Below are 16,051 nucleotides of genomic sequence, written 5' to 3' on the forward strand. Positions count from 1 at the left end.
CTGCACATGCTCAAAATAAAAATCAATCAATGACCAGGTTTGAACATTGGTGGATTGTTTCTTCCCCTGGTGTCACAGACTTATTCGAAGCTGACAAAACTAGGATTCAGGGGGCTTAAATTGTGAAACAGTGGTTCAGTAATCATGACATAACATTTTCATACATGGCTCAGAATCCAGACCTGAACCCCACTAAGAGTCACTGGGATGTGATGGAGAAGATTTCACGGTTGTTCCACTCTATCATCAATTCAAGATCTAGTGGAAGATGAAATTAAATATTCTGACATTTATTGTGATGTTGTGTAAACATGGCACAGCATAAACAATATCGGGGTGAATACGTCCTGTAAAGTGAAGTGGTCCAACAAAATATTGTCCATTTCTTTGGCCAAGCTGTACATGGCAGCCTGGTGTGGGTGAAACAAGTTTCCATATTTCCACTCCATAACCTTACATATGGTTCAAGTTTAAAGAGAAAATTTCAATTTCAATTCTCATTTCAATTACAGAAAAAATGGTTCATGACATTTGAGACAGTATTTTGTAGATAAATTTCTTATGGTACAGTACAGAATATAATGAATTCAAAACTCCCTGTCCATTTTTCTCCTTTCTTAGTCTATACAAGTACTTACAAAAAAAAAAGTTGGCTTATATTCCTTTGCATCTGTTGTATGCTTTTTCATAAATATAGACTTTGCATACAAATAGATTGAATTAAGGTGTATTTTTAGGGTCTCAGCGAACGCTGATCACAATGAATGTCAATTCCATATGAGAGAAATGGCAAACAGCTGGAATGTGGTTGAGTTTTTGTTTTTTTTTTTCTATTAAAATAATCACAAGATCACTTTTTTTGTACAGTACTTTTCACTTTAATGTGAATAAATTTTTTTTGGATTTCACATCTGGGTGAGTCTGGATGTCACATATATAGTATATCACTTTACCATGAATAACATTGTCAGTCTGTTTCAATAGTAACAACAAAAGACAAACGGTGCATCATTTTACAGTCCCATGAAATCTATACGTATCTGCTGATGTGTAATAGTACACAAATACTAAGAAAGCTCAAGTTAAAGAGATCCAGTGCATTTCATGTGACTTACCTGCTTGTTCATTTATATTGAAAAGCTGTAAACCTGAAAGCATATAATGGAAGTGATGAAACTGCAGCCTCTTACCAAACTGTGTGCTCATTTCCTCCTTGAGTTTGCCTTTTAGTTGCTTAAGGCAGGTTGCGTCACAGATAGGGTAAAGGGCTTTTAAAGCTCACTCACATCTCTGTTTTTTCCAAATAAGGAACATTCACCCTGGTAACTACGACTTAAAAATCCAACATAGGCTTAATAAAACAAAAAAATCATTGTTCTTATGTATAAACTGTATTTAATATAATGTTAAAATTAGCAGGTGTTATTAAGAATTCAGTACATGAAGACAGTGTGGATAAAATCTGAACAGTGTCTCTTGAGTCTTTGTCTCCTCTGTCAGCAGAACGGCCTCGGACGCTAACAGTGACTTTTTTTTTTTTTAAGAGATGATGTTTGATCTTTATTCCCTTTTAGAAGACAATGGACCCTGATAGACCTGTAGTCTCATCCCTGCAGAGCAGGAAGCAGGTCTGCGATACTCTCCACATAATAATCAGGCACCATCCCTTGCCTGTCCGCGCAGCCGCTCTTTTGATGAGCTTCGGCGTCTGCCACAGTGCTGACCCCTGTGAGGGTCAGCAGGGTCTTCAAACCACAGTTGGAGCCAAAGAGGATGTCTGTGTCCAGGCGGTCGCCCACCATCAGGCAGCGTTCAGAGTCCACACTGAACTGTGAGGCTACACAGTCGAACATGTAGTGGTTGGGTTTGCCCACTGTTTCCGCCTTACGTTGGGCCGCCGTCTCTACGGCCTGCAGCAAACACCCAGTACCTGAGGAAAGGAACAAGGATGTAATGGTGAGGAGAATGAGCTCAAGTCCATGCGTCACACAGTTTCACCCAACTGAAGAAACGGAAAAAGCTGAGATAAAAATCCATTTTCATTTGTGAATTTTAGCAGTGAGGTAGAGTTGACCCTTTATATTGGTTTGTTCATAGAGATCAAGTTCAAATGTACCTTGTGTATTCCTAAATGTTTATGTATGAGGTATGTTACCAGCCATTTTCTTCAATCCTACCAATATGACATTTACTTGTAAAGTGTTTCTTTCAGCCAGTTGAAGGTATCAGTCCCCATGATCAAGATTGTACCACCTCCACTTCACTTTGTGCACCATAAACCCTAAACACCACCATAAACCCTGCAGCCTTACAAGCACATATTACATCATTTTCATGGACTTTAAATGTATAGGTGTCTAAATAAAAAACTGTGTCCCAGTTTAAGACTTATTTATTCAGACAGGCCTACTCAATTCCATAATTTCACTTTTATCTGCTGCCATTTTATGAACCTATGCGTTTTATATATTTATATGTGTAATTTTAATTGTGTTTTATTTATTTTTAACAACTTTGTATGGTGACCTTGAGTATCCTGAAAGGCGCCTATAAATAAAATGCATTATTATTATTATTATTATTATTATTATTATTATTATTATTATTATTAAATGTGTATGTAGGAGGAAGTATAATAGAGTATTCAGTCTGGTGTAGGTATTTAGCACAAAGTCATGGTTTTGAGAATGTGTGCTTTAAAAGATGCCAAAATGTTAGCATAAATATAGACAGACTCTACTCTACACCAGGTCTCTTAGTGGTGGAAGCAATACTCAAATTTGTATGAGTTAAACTATCAACACAACAATGTAACAATGCAACAAAAGTCCTGTATGACAAAGGGGTCTTAAATGATTGTTGTTGTTTTTTTTATCTGAAGCAATCTTTGATTTATGATGAAATACTGCATACATTTAACATTTAGTGTAATGAAGTCTTGCAAAAAAAAAAAAAAAAAAAAAAATCCAGCTGGAGGCATTGACAGCTCACAGACCCAAACAGTCACACCAGTCAGAAAGGCTGGAAATCAGTGTTTTATCTTTTATTAACATGTTGCATTTCATAATGTGTAAAACTAATGTACTGGATTAAAAAGTGCAATTATGCCTCTGGGATACAGGGAAGTAAATTTCCCTTGCACAAACAGCTAATGTACCTCCAAAGAGTACAGTACTTGAGTTAGTGGTGACATCCCTCCCACCACTGAGCTCACCCAGTAGGTGCTGTAATGTGTCTGTGGGTGCAGCGGGTATCCCTTACCTGGCACAGCCTTGCCCCCCTCCAGAGGCAGCCTGGTGTCGCTGTTAGTTCCCACAAACAGACGGCCCTGGATCAGGTACTGCAGGGCTCTGTTCAGCTTCATGTAACTGAAATGTTCATCGAAACCCACCAGCACCGCCTTCACCTCCGGATCCAGGGGCACGTTGGCCCAGTCGGCCTGCTTCCCGGCAACGTGGTCCGGTCCCACGCCTGTCTGCTGGATCCCCACCGCCTCCAGCTCCTGCTTGAGCGCGTTGCTGCCGATCAGGTAGACTTTCCCGTCCAGCTTGCAGACTGTCTTCAGGTACATGGCGGAACAGTACGCGGTCCCGAACACCTCCTCTTCTGTCACATTGAACCCCAGCGTTGACATTTTGTCGGCGTACATCTTTCTCGTCTTGGTGCTGTTGTTAGTGACGAAGAAGACCTTCTTGCCTTTTTCCTTGAGCAGGTTTACTACTTGTGGGGCGCCGGGGATCGCCTGGTCTCCCCTCCATATCACACCGTCACAGTCGAACAGGACACTGTCCACTGAGTCCAGCAGTTGTTTGACCAGCGCCCCGCTCAGCCGCGTGCATTTTGACCCAGACATTGAGGAGGATCAGGTGTAACTTATTAAACCGTTAGACAGCGAGAACACGTTGGACGGCTGAATGATAATGTAGGTACAAACTCGGACCCGTAGCTCTGTGGCGACCTGCTGGGTTAAATAACTGTGCTGTTAAAATTTCACTTGAGGAAATACCTGACCTTCCAGTAGTTACTTCCGCACCGGCTTAAAGGCACAGGAACCACGGGTGAACAAGCCCCGCCTACTTCCGGCTACCGCTACTTAAGACAATAAAAGTTCCCTATAGTTACAGTTATTGAATATTACACGTCTCACTTGTGTTTGTCAATATTAAACGTTTATTAAAATAGTGTGGTGCCATTTTTTTCTTGGCTCATATAGTTATGGCAACATTTTATTTTGTTTATGTATACACATATAAAATCTAATATGTTTGTATTTTCTGAATTTTTTGCACGTTGGCGTAATTAGGCCTGCAGGGGGAGTGATTTACATATTTTTAAAAGTGAAATCTGATAAATCTTTAAAGGAGTTATATTTGGCGTTACTCTCAAGAGTGGCCTAAAGCCACATACCGGAACACATCACCAACAAATCTATGCCATGTATCCACTGACTTTATCACTCACTGAAATAAAACATTAAGCTCATTGTTTACACACGTCTGTATTATAGAATCATCAAGTTTTTTTCCTTCAAATTCCCGGTTATTTCAACAACAAAAAATAACAGTGTCTTATAATCTTTATGTGCTTCATCAGCGGATAGTTTGCATTAAAGCTCTGTTAGTTGTGCCCACAAATCACATCCATTTTATATAGTTTGTGTTGTCAATAGCTGCACTAAAGATCTGTCTGGAATTGTCCAAACAAGGTCAGAATTGTTAGTTTAGTGTGAACCATGGATCACCAAACAGTGAAGGTAGCAAAGATAATGTCACATAATAACTTTATACCTTCATAACCCTCATAATCAAACTCAACCATGTAGAAGAAATGCTGTGATTTCAAACTCCATTCTTTTTATTTAAAGCCATGTCCAGTTATGAAAACAACCACAGTGCTTCTAGCTTTTATCACTTTATTTGACTCTAAAAGTTGTTTCTTGGTGGTCCCCATCCTATCAAAGGCCCTGTAGGGGTAGTTTTCCTCACTGTAGGAGACCAGCCGACTGACTCACTACATCCTCTAGCCAATAAATCTATTGGCCCATGAGTGTAAATATAATCATCATTCATCATCATCAATCACTTATCCGTATTGTTGTGATTGTGTTTATTATATAGTTAGATATATGGTAGAGGTTTCCACTATTTGTACTAACAGTTACAGAAGCAGTATATCCACTGTTAATATTTGTACTTGTAGTAGTAGTATTAACAGTTATGAACATTTGTTCTAGCTATTGGTAATTATACTAGCACCAGCTGTTCTACTTTTTAACAGTTCAAGTTCAGTTTGCTGTGCATCCATGTGTCTCCCCCTACTTCCCCCTTCTCTCTCTAACCCCAACTGGTCGAGGCAGACGACCATCCTCCAGGAGTAAGGGTCTGCTCAATGTTTCTGCCTGTTAAAAGGAAGTTTTTCCTCGCCATTGTCACTAGTCACAAGTGTTTGCTCCTGGAGGATTCTGTAAATTGGCTTGAGTCTGGTTTTCAACCACCTCTATATGTAAAGTGTCATGAGATGACTTTTGTTATGATTTGGGGCTATATAAATAAAATTTGATTGATACAATCAGTTGTTATCTCTTTAGTCCAATACTTTGGGATCTTTGGCAGAGTTTCCGAGCTCTTTATTCTAAACACTAAGGATTTTAGATCATTTTTTAGTTTCAAAGTACAAATACTACATATAGCCCCTTTAATGTATTTTAACAAATGGGCAACACTTCATCTTCTACTGTCATTAAGTCCCCGAAACAATGATCAAATTCTAAGAAAAAGGAGTCATTAATTTATCACTAATTCAACACCATATTTAAAAGCAGCCTGTCAAAGACATGTTCATATACTGCTCTATTTAGCAGTTAAAAATCTTGGCTGAATGTCCTAAGGTGGCAGCAAGAACATCAAATTAAGGAACACTGATTTAATGAAACAAGGATTACCTTTTGTTTGCAGTTCATGTTGGCAAAGCCTTTCAATTCATCACATTTCCTAGGAGATAAGACAGCAGAATCCCTGAGGAAATCACTGATGTAAACTTTATTTTCCCAGTGGTAGTGTACACATAAGGCAGGTTTTTTTTTTTTTTTTTTCAGTTGTCTTTTTTCTGAACAGGTTGTGGAGGGAAGAAAATTTCCCCCAGATTTCGCAGCAGTCCTCTGCTATAGTAGTGTCTTTTGGACTGGTCTGGTGCTGGGCTGCAGAAATGGTCAGCTGTTGTACTTGGGTGACAGTGCTGACAAACATAGCCTCGACTTTTGTACCACTCATTGGACGTCTGGTTTACCAGAGCCAGGTAGGTATGGAATAAGGCATAACCTGCCAGCAGGAAGAAGACAAAGACCAGAAAGCCCAGCATGAAGATGATTCGGGGGAAACTTAGAAAAAGATGCTGTAAAGACAAAGACATTCTGGTTAATATTTTGAAATTACAAGCTACAAATTTAATACAATAGGTACATACATCTGTGGTGCTGATTCTCACCTGTACAACAAACAGAGGCCCTGCTTGCTGCTGCAGACCATGCTCATCTATGTAACTGGATCTCAGAAGACCAGATCGCAGTACAGCATGAAGCAGCATGTCTGCTGTAAGCAGGGCAATGTCACCTGCCATAGCGCACAGACTGAAGAGGTAAAGCAAGAAGTAGCGTGTGTTCTGAGAACCGATGCAGTTGTTGACCCAGACACAGTGGTGGTCGAACCGTTGAACACACCTGTTGCAGACCCCTGAAATGGAGAATGTATTTATAGCAACGAGTAGGAGGTTTGTTTTCATTTGAGCTCAAAAATGAATACAGATGCAGAAACAATTGTGTCAAAATGAAATTGTAAATTACTCTGCAGGTGGTAAGATGTTTTTGGACACCCAATAGAGAACTAACTCCCAAAGTCTGGCTATGACGGTAGTAGAAGTGCATTACAAAAAGACATTAAAAAAAAATGTTTTCTGCAACTGCTTAAGCCTCAGGAGGATTGTGGGCAGCCTTGGGTACACTGCAGACATGAAGACAGTTCATCACAGGGCTGACTTATACAGACAAACATCCATTCACTATCACTTTCACACCTATGCGTGATGTAGATTGACCAATTCACCTATGAAGGTGCATGCCTTTGGTCGGAGGGAGGAAACCAGAGTACTTGGAGAGAACCCATGCAGGCACAGGGAGAACACGCTAACTCTGCACAGAAAGGCTTGACACCGATCAGAAATGACCCCAGGGCATTCTTGCTGCGAGGAGAGTGTGCTAACTAAATCATTTAATATTTATTCACAATGAGAGGTAATAAAACAAAGCCAAAGGATTTAACTTTCATGGGATTCTTAATTTATAAAGCAATACTTTCCTTCATCTTCAGTAGTGAACCTTAAATGATGGCTAATATTGCTACAAGTAAATAAAGAGTTAAAACTGAGTGGTGGCTAACAGGTGGCAGAAAGTGAGCTGTTAATACAGAATCAATCTGAAAACTTTAGATTTAAGTGTTTTATTATACAATATTGCAAGGATACAGTCTGAAAATAAAAAAAGTGCTATTTGAACTTGATTTGATTTTGCTTTTTGAAATTGATTTCCAAATGGCCACATGGATGGCCTAGAAATCTACTTTTACACAGAATTGCTCTATTTATGAAACACTTCTCAGTCTTGTCTGTTGATCAGAGTTGTTATTTAAGGTTTGGGTGGGTGACGGAAGGTTTTGAGATCACAAACTGGGCTGTGGAAGGCTGAAATTAGGGAATGGCTGCAGTAAAAGATGGAGGTGATTTTTTTTTTATAAATATTGCGGGAAGAAGTGTGGGCTTGTTTCACTGATGACACATTGACGCTGTGTCATCATATATCTAAAATACTCACTACAGTGTTTAGAGCGAGCTGGCTTTACAAGCTGGCACGTTGGACAGGCAACTCCAGGGTGAAACAGCCTCTTGTCGTATGGGTAGATTTGTAGCTGACCAGCAACTTTTTTCTTTGTCACTGTACCTGTGGAAATAAATTAAGAGAAGAGGGTTTTAAAAAAGGTTCTCAACTGTATTAACACAAAGTCTAGAACACAATAATGGTCGAGACATTGAGGTAACAAGAGAAGAGCTAAGTTCCTAATTTAATTTGAACAACACTTAAGGGATTTAGGAGTGATGAATAAACCTAAGAGGAGTTTTCAGGTGAAATGGAAATAAACTTGAAGAAAAATTATGATAAATGTTTGTTACTAAGGTCTCTCTCAATAGTGGAACTGTGTTAGGTAATGAACAAGTCTTCTTTTCTACTCTTCCATGTCCCCAATGTTTTAATGCACTACAGGTAAAGCAAATGTAACCTGGATCTCTCTTGATGCAGAGGTAGAAGAAGGAGGACTTGAAGGCCAAAAGGATGTAAGGCACAGACAGGCTGGTTAGAGTGGTGTCCATGTCTCTGCAGTACCCGAACACCTCGTAGGTAAATTCTGCATACACAGCTCCCTCCAGCAGGAGATGCACATAGATGAACATGTTGCTTCTACAGTCAGAGGGACACAAACTTGCTAAAGGCCAAATATAGAAAATTGGGTCATTCCATACAAACTCATCTAGGCTCTATCAACTCATGTCATGGAATTTCCTGAGAAAACTTTTATTAATGGGACCTTTGCATTCCCAAAACTCTATTCCAAATAACTTTCATCTTATAAATTTGTGAAGTGTGGCCCTAAGCTACATGCTATCATTAGTTTGTTTTCTAATCCTCATTAATTGCTTATTTTTTCCCTGGATTGGGTTGAAATTCACACTGAACATCCGAGAAACCCTGAGGATCACTTGCAATGTATTCATGTAAATGCAAATTAATTCTTACCAAACTGTGAAATCTTTAATTCTGAAACTTATCACCACTAATTTTGACATTTGTGGTCTATTAATCTAGTTATTTCTATTATAACTAGAAGCTTTGCAAAAAATCCTGTACTGGATATTTTCCCCACATAGGATGATCTGAATTCTTCTTTACCAGCTAAGGATATATGACATAATAAAACTCCTTCCATTGCAAATATGTGGCCTTTCCAAGACAACATTTTCAAGGTAGGACTTATATGTAGGCATTAACTACAAACCTTTGATGAAACAGTCTGTGCAAGGCCCACTGTGAAAACTTCTGCAACCATTTTGGTGTAATAGGTGCAAAAACCTGTGAAGAAAATTGCCCACATTACTTAACTGCAGTGGATGTTGTGAGTCAGTATTGTGGTCTAACAGCGACACGTAGTGACCGTCTGTCAAAATACACGTAAATACCTCTTTTTCTTACCTTCGCTACAGCATTGAAGATTGTATGAAAGGGAGTTTGTTGCTGGCCTGAGTATTTGCAGACGAGGGCTATGCATGTCAGTACCACCGCGACGTAGATAACAAACAGAGTGAGGAAATCCATGTGTCCCCTTGGTCGATTCACAGCCAACAACAGGTGTGTCAGGTCCAAACAAACTCACAACGGGCAGGTAGCAACTCAACAACAACCCACCGCTTTGTTGACATTTATTTTAGACTCATTCCGCCTAAAAACAGTATTGACTTTTAACCTTAAATGTGCATAGTGTGTCTTGTAAACTAAATGAGCCCGTTTAGGTTAGCATGTTAGCTAAGCCAGTCATCCAAGGCTAGCAAACGAGCATTATCAATATTCCCGCTTATTTTAGCTGCTCTCTAAAGGCACTTTCACTCACTTTCGTCCTTACCGGTTAGTGGACGCCACACATAGCCGCCTATCAGAGTTTTATTTTACGTTAACATTACGTTTGTTTGCCCTGTCTGTCAACTTCACTTTTGGTTCATTCTCATGTCCCAAACAATGCTACTTCCTTAGCATAACAGAAGCTAGCCTGCAGCTAACAGCTGATGGGGTGTGAGAGGATGCTGAGGGTTTAGAGCAGGGGAGTCAAACTCATTTTAGTTCAGGGGCCACTGACAGCCCAGTATGATCTCAAGTGAGCCCGACCAGTAAAATAATACAATTATAATTTATGAATAATGGGACCTCCAAACTTTTCTCTATATGTTCTAGGGTGAAAAAGGTTACAAAATTAAATTAAAAGTTTTAAAAATGACATTATGAAAATGTTTACATCTACAAGCTAACATTAATAACACATTAATAAAATCAACAGCCTGAAATTTCTTTTAAAAAAATAAAAAAATAAAAACAGCTTATCAGCTTATTTATACTTGTGCATTACAACTTACAGATCACAGTGGATCTATAAAGTCATAAAATACTTAGTAACAGTCAGAATATTACAGAAAATTACACTTATGTTTCTTAAGACATTTCATGTTGTTCATATTTATTCAGGTTATTCACATTTTTTGTAAAAGGGTAGTTGTTAAATGTAAACATTTTCATGTAATTTGAATTGTGTACACTAAAACAGACAAATTTGGAGTTGTCATTATTTCCAGATTATTATGATAGTATTTTACTGGTCTGACCCACTTGAGTTTGAATTGGCCTGTGTGTGGAACCTGAACCAAAATGATTTTGGCACTGAGGATTTTGACACTAATGATTCTTGACTGTTAATATCTCAGTGCAGTTTTTGCATATCACACTTCATCCCACAGGTTGGTGTGGACCCTTTGGAGAGCCGGTTTTGGCCCATATGCTTGACACCTGTGGTTTAGAGTGCATTTTCATTGGACGATCCTCGCATAGCAGATGTGTGCAAACTAACTGAAATGTGGATAACAGCTTTTCATGTCATCTGAGGCCATTCCTTTCATTTCAGTATATTTAATATATTTTTTGGAAAGTACAGAGCACCCTAAATTTTCTCCAATGCCTTGAGCAGAGCAGTCTTAAATGTTTTCCAAGATGAAGAGTATGTAATAGCCTATATTAATTGTGACAGTGTTTCTCCATTCACATATCTCATATAAGAAAGAATGAGTATTTTTTCAGTTGATGTAGCTGGAAAACAATTGATTAAAATCATAAATTATCCATAACATTGAAAAATATTGAGATTGAATTTTTTTGGCCATAATACCCAACTCTGTCTATATTTCTGAAATGATTTAAAGTGTCTTGTGTGTTTAACCCTGAACGAAAAGTTTAAACTACAAATAACTATCTGTTTTCAACCCAAAGTCAGCCCTTAATTACCTGGAAGAAATGACATGAACTGACATAATTGTTAACGTAAAACATTGGTTATCTTGATGCCATTTTGGGCCACGAACACCGAAGCCCCCCAACCCAACAACTGACCATGACTGAACTGTTTCAGACAAAAATGACTAAATTTTCATTTTGAACGTGTTTTTTCTCTCTTCCTGCCACACACAACGCAACAAAGCATCACAAGACACCTGTTAGATCCGGTTGCGGACTCAATGGCCCAACACTCATATTACAGCTCACAGTGCTGCAGAGGGGAACAGTACTCAGGGGTTCTGCATGCACATCTCTGGATGCTGTTTACAAAGGTAAAAGATGTGTACTTCTATTTTTCTTTTGCTGTTCTTTTGATGATGTTATTGATCCTTTAACCTGTATATATAGTTTGAGGCTGATGTCAGAGATAAACAGCCAGTGTTTCTTGCAAAGATAGTTTGTTAAGACTCCTGTTTTATTAGTATGTTTCATGGCTACATGTGTCTGGATCAGATTTGTGTAAAAGCCAGTTTATAACATTTTACTAAAGTCAAGTGAAAAAGCTAAGGCTTTTTGCCATGGTAGGATACTTGCATGTGCTTAAGATTTCATCATAAGAGAATTTCAAGGATTTTGCTGACTGGGTGAAAAAGCAGAGGTTATGTATGGCTGGCTAATTGCCTGTGAAATGTCACTTTTCTGTCCCTCTTCTGGTCACACACGAGTAACCGTCTTGGCCATAGTGTAAAGGGAGAGTTTGATTGGAAGGAAGCGGCGTCTGTTTGGAGTCAAAGCCTCTCATGTTCAATTATTTAGTCGGTAACAGACTGCCTGTTCCTCACTGTGAGCTTTACCTCTAATGACAGTTCACACTTGGACCACCTCTACGTTTCATACAGGGTTGAATTCTTAATTTAATCTAGAGACAGATACCTGCTTGTTAAGATCATTAATTTTACTATTTACATCTTTAAACGTGTCCTGTGACATGTCAGTGTGAAGTGATAAATGCATGTTTCTGTAACAGCCTTTATCCACTCAGCATTTTGTGGTCACATACATCATTATTTTGACTCCAAACAAAAATTATCTCTTTAACGTTCGCTCTCAGTGTGCAACATTAATTGTAAATGTGTCTTTTGCATGTGATGTTGCACATTTCTCGTGGCTCTTAACTTCCTCCCTGTGGCTTTTCATTTAACCTGGCTAATTAAACCTTAGCTCTGGTTGCAGTTCGGTGAAGCCGTGTGTGAAGTAACCAAACTCTGAGAGTCACGGGGACGTCAATCAAACTCAATACAGACAAACATTCCCGAGTAGAGATCTGGTCAGCAAGTAAGGCCATGTGCATGGGTGTTCAGCAGGTCTACAGGGACTTTAAAGAAGTAAAAAACACATATCAGAAGAGTGCAAAATGGACATTAAAGAACATTGTGCCTATACTATTCAGGTTGTAGGCTTATTAGGGTTTTGTAAGGCCTATTTATGCAGTCATTGTGTGATTGTGGAAAAAACAAAAATATTAACCATTTAATTCAAACTGTAAAATAGTTGCAAATTCTCACATTAGGTAAGCTGGAATATGCAAAACAAAGGCTGCTGTTACTATTGATTGATTATCAATTTTGTTACTAGAAGTAATGTTTATAATTAAATAGTGGGTTATTCAGATGTCAAATAAAATCATGTCTGGTTATAGCACATTCTTTTGCTGTCAGAAATATTGCACACTTTTCTCTTCCTTTATTTTAGATGCCTATAATGATCCAAACTTAACAGCCATTACATATTATTATAAATGAAAAATGTCTGGGCTCTGTTATAGTTTTTGATGTACTTTGTGGTAACATATGCTATGTGGACAAAAGTATTGGGACACGTGGAATTCAGGTGTTTCTTTTCTAATGGGTCTTGGCTACAAAACAATAACGACAAATGTCATAATATAGTTTTATATTGTGATAAATATCATTACATTGCATTGGTTAGTTTGGTTTAAACTGTTACCTTTACTTACAAAATGCCTCAGAGATGGTTTTTACTTAATTTCTCTCAGCATTGATTTTTTTTAATCCATGACTATGATTTCAAATGTTCTCCTTCTAAATTTCTAAAATATTTTTCATGCTCTGACTTTAAATAATAATTTTCTACCACAACTAACCATCTACTTTCTTCAGAATCTCCCATTAAACTTTAAGGAAATATTGACATTTATAAAATAACATAAACGTCAAATCATTTTGTCCATATAGTTTATATACATAATGATAAACCACAAGTTATGATCAAAGCTCACATTTTACCCATAATCAGTACTAATGCAGGTTTTCACTATCAGATTGGTCACACAACTCAAGTAACAACTCACCAACATTGACATTTACATGCATGAAATATTCCAGTTTTTGATTTCACTCTGAAAAATTTCCTAATACACTGTTGAGGCTCATGTAGGTAATGAAAATTAATATTCCACTAATCTTCTTGAAAGGCTTTTGATATTTACTTATACACAAAAATGTGTTGATGCCCTTTTTCAGATCATTCAAAAGTAGATGCAAATGAGACACATATGCATATACATATGTCTAAAGAATCATAAGACCAAAATAATATCAGCATAAACCACATTATTCAGAAAAAAGGCTCAATTCAGAATATGCACTTTACATGCATGTCGTATTTAGGATTATAGTGGAATATTAATGTGTATGTAGGAGAATTCATTGAAATGAGAAAAGATTTATTTGCAAGTGCTTATTTTCTTATTATCTCTTGAGTTCATTGGGAAAACTGAAGAACTCAAGGATTTTTATTTTTGCTAAAAATGTAGACAGGTTCCAACTATCACTTATGTGTCACATTGATCAGTAATAATAAACATCATTATCAGCCCTGAAAATGAAGAGCTCATTCGTCTCTGGTGTAAAATGTTTACCTATAAACTATAGTCAGTGTGTGGAGGGGAGCATGTGTTCCTTGTGTATTAATAACAGGGGGTGGAAGAGTGCTGAAGATTCAGCCCATAATCCTACTAATCCTTCAGGCTAGAGTCTTAAATTGCCCCTGCTCCTCCTCAATGGACTGAACATATGAGCATACTCACACATGGACACACAGAATTCCAGACAAACAGACTGCTCGCTCCATTTAGTACCCATCAGGCTTCCTTGCATTGAGGCAGAGCAATTCTGGGCCAGGAGCAGTCCCTTGGAGAGCCACCTAGCCAAGAGAGGAGGAGGAGGAGAAAAAAGACACATCGATGTATTTATAGAAAAATGAGGCCTCACAATACCCTTTTTGGAGAGAGAATTATTAAGGAACCGAGGTGCGCGGGTGCATGCGTCCCAGTTTTCTGATTAACACTGTGCAAGCAGGCTGGCCCAAGGATGAATCAGGAGTGAGACGCAGGACTAACTCCTTGACACACTCACAGAGACTGCACTCGCTTTTGATACACACTCACTCCTTGCTCACGAGGACACTGCTGCGGGTTGACAGTGGAAGAATGGGGCAATGTTTTGAGGTTGCCACCCGCTCTGTTTGACTGTGGGTTGTTGGGGGTGGTCAGGGGACAGTTTTTGTTGTATTTGAGAGGAGAGATTGGATATTAGCCTGCTAACAGGCCACCTGCTATTTGACATTCAAGATGAAGAAGTTTTTGCAAAACAAAAAGGGCAGATACTCTTTTCGGCAGAGCAAACGAGGCTCTCGGTATCCATCTAAAGATTTCTGTAAGTCTTTTATCAGCTTTGTCCAGTCCTGCTGTGCTGTGGCCATGGAGGCTATGGAGCATATCATTTGCTTCCAGCTGAGCTGTAGGGCTAATAGTAGATTATACATGTTGATTTCTGTAATTCTGTATTTGTCATGCTAAGGATTTATGTGAAATCTGGGTTAATTCATTCTTAATTGAATAAATTATTATATAAGAGTAAATTCTGGCTTCAATTGACTGAAGCCTCCATGCTGCTCTGTATTCCTTCCCTGCTTCATCTGGGCAATCATGACTGTGCTCTGCCTCTTTATTGCATAATTAATAAGTCATTCAACAGGGATGTCTTATATCCGCAAAAGGAAAAAAAAATCTGCAAGAGGAGCTTTTGTCTTTCAGGCTAATTAAGTTCACATTCTCTGCTATGCTTTGATTGGCTGCTTTGGAGTTTGTGAACCAGGTCAGGGACCGCTGAGTATGTCATGGTTCAGGGTTACCGAGCCACACTTGGCAGTACCAGAGGAGATACAGAGATAGCAGCAGGGCATACAAGCAGACACATCTCTTTTAAAACCTGGAAACAATTAATTGAACATCAGATTTTTATTATGCAAATGGACGTGAATGTCGTTGTTAAGGGAGGTAGGTTTTTGTCTTTAAATGTGTTGTTGTTGAGTTTTCTACATAGCGGTACACATTACTGCATTGCAGCACGGATGTCAGTCTCATCAGGTCTCTGTCCTCGTCATCCTCATAGCTTACATCTTTTTTTTTCTCCCTTTCTCACTCTTTAAGTCCTCAGCATGCCAACGTCCAATCAGGGCTGGCCTGAGGATTTCGGCTTCCAGCTGGGTGGGAATGGACCCAGCTACATCCTGTCTGTGGAGGAAGGTAGCAGCGCCCACCTGGCAGGGTTGCAGGCTGGAGACCAAGTCCTGGAGATCGAAGGCCACAATGTGTCGACAATGGCTCCACAAGCTGTCATTGCCATCGCTCACACTCAAAAGAACATCCCTCCCAGTATCGGAGTGGTATCTCGTATACAGCAGGTAATAAAGCTCATTATTGTCCATATATAGGCCAAAGCTTGTGAATTTATGTCATATCATCGGTTACTTTTTTGGTGTAATAGGTTACAGATTACCCTATCGTGAGTCAGACTGAAACATTCAAGCACTTTTTTTTATATTACTATAACT

At 38.7% G+C, this 16,051-nt stretch overlaps 3 protein-coding genes across 3 annotated transcripts in view; 1 reads left to right on the top strand and 2 right to left on the bottom strand.

The window, feature by feature from the left end:
• Positions 1 to 892: 892 nt before the first annotated feature.
• pgp (phosphoglycolate phosphatase) lies at positions 893 to 4,058 on the bottom strand. Its single transcript, XM_030121627.1, has 2 exons — positions 3,262 to 4,058; positions 893 to 1,930 (listed from the first exon to the last, which is right to left on the bottom strand). The coding sequence occupies exons 1-2, from the start codon at positions 3,851 to 3,853 to the stop codon at positions 1,605 to 1,607; spliced, it is 918 nt and encodes a 305-aa protein (XP_029977487.1). The 5' UTR covers positions 3,854 to 4,058; the 3' UTR covers positions 893 to 1,604.
• A 1,961-nt stretch (positions 4,059 to 6,019) lies between these two features.
• On the bottom strand, positions 6,020 to 9,849 carry zdhhc4 (zDHHC palmitoyltransferase 4). The gene is made up of 7 exons (XM_030122535.1): positions 9,720 to 9,849; positions 9,293 to 9,422; positions 9,099 to 9,172; positions 8,325 to 8,503; positions 7,862 to 7,987; positions 6,484 to 6,728; positions 6,020 to 6,390 (listed from the first exon to the last, which is right to left on the bottom strand). The coding sequence occupies exons 2-7, from the start codon at positions 9,413 to 9,415 to the stop codon at positions 6,091 to 6,093; spliced, it is 1,047 nt and encodes a 348-aa protein (XP_029978395.1). The 5' UTR covers positions 9,416 to 9,422; positions 9,720 to 9,849; the 3' UTR covers positions 6,020 to 6,090.
• Positions 9,850 to 15,125: 5,276 nt separating this feature from the next.
• grid2ipb (glutamate receptor, ionotropic, delta 2 (Grid2) interacting protein, b) overlaps positions 15,126 to 16,051 on the top strand; it is a 50,928-nt gene continuing 50,002 nt past the window's right edge. Inside the window, 2 exon segments of the mRNA XM_030122678.1 lie at positions 15,126 to 15,494; positions 15,648 to 15,901. Of these exon segments, the coding sequence (XP_029978538.1) occupies positions 15,335 to 15,494; positions 15,648 to 15,901 (414 nt within the window). The 5' untranslated portion in view covers positions 15,126 to 15,334.

The sequence above is a fragment of the Sphaeramia orbicularis genome, chromosome 19, assembly GCF_902148855.1.
Source record: "Sphaeramia orbicularis chromosome 19, fSphaOr1.1, whole genome shotgun sequence".
Classification (NCBI taxonomy): domain Eukaryota; kingdom Metazoa; phylum Chordata; class Actinopteri; order Kurtiformes; family Apogonidae; genus Sphaeramia; species Sphaeramia orbicularis.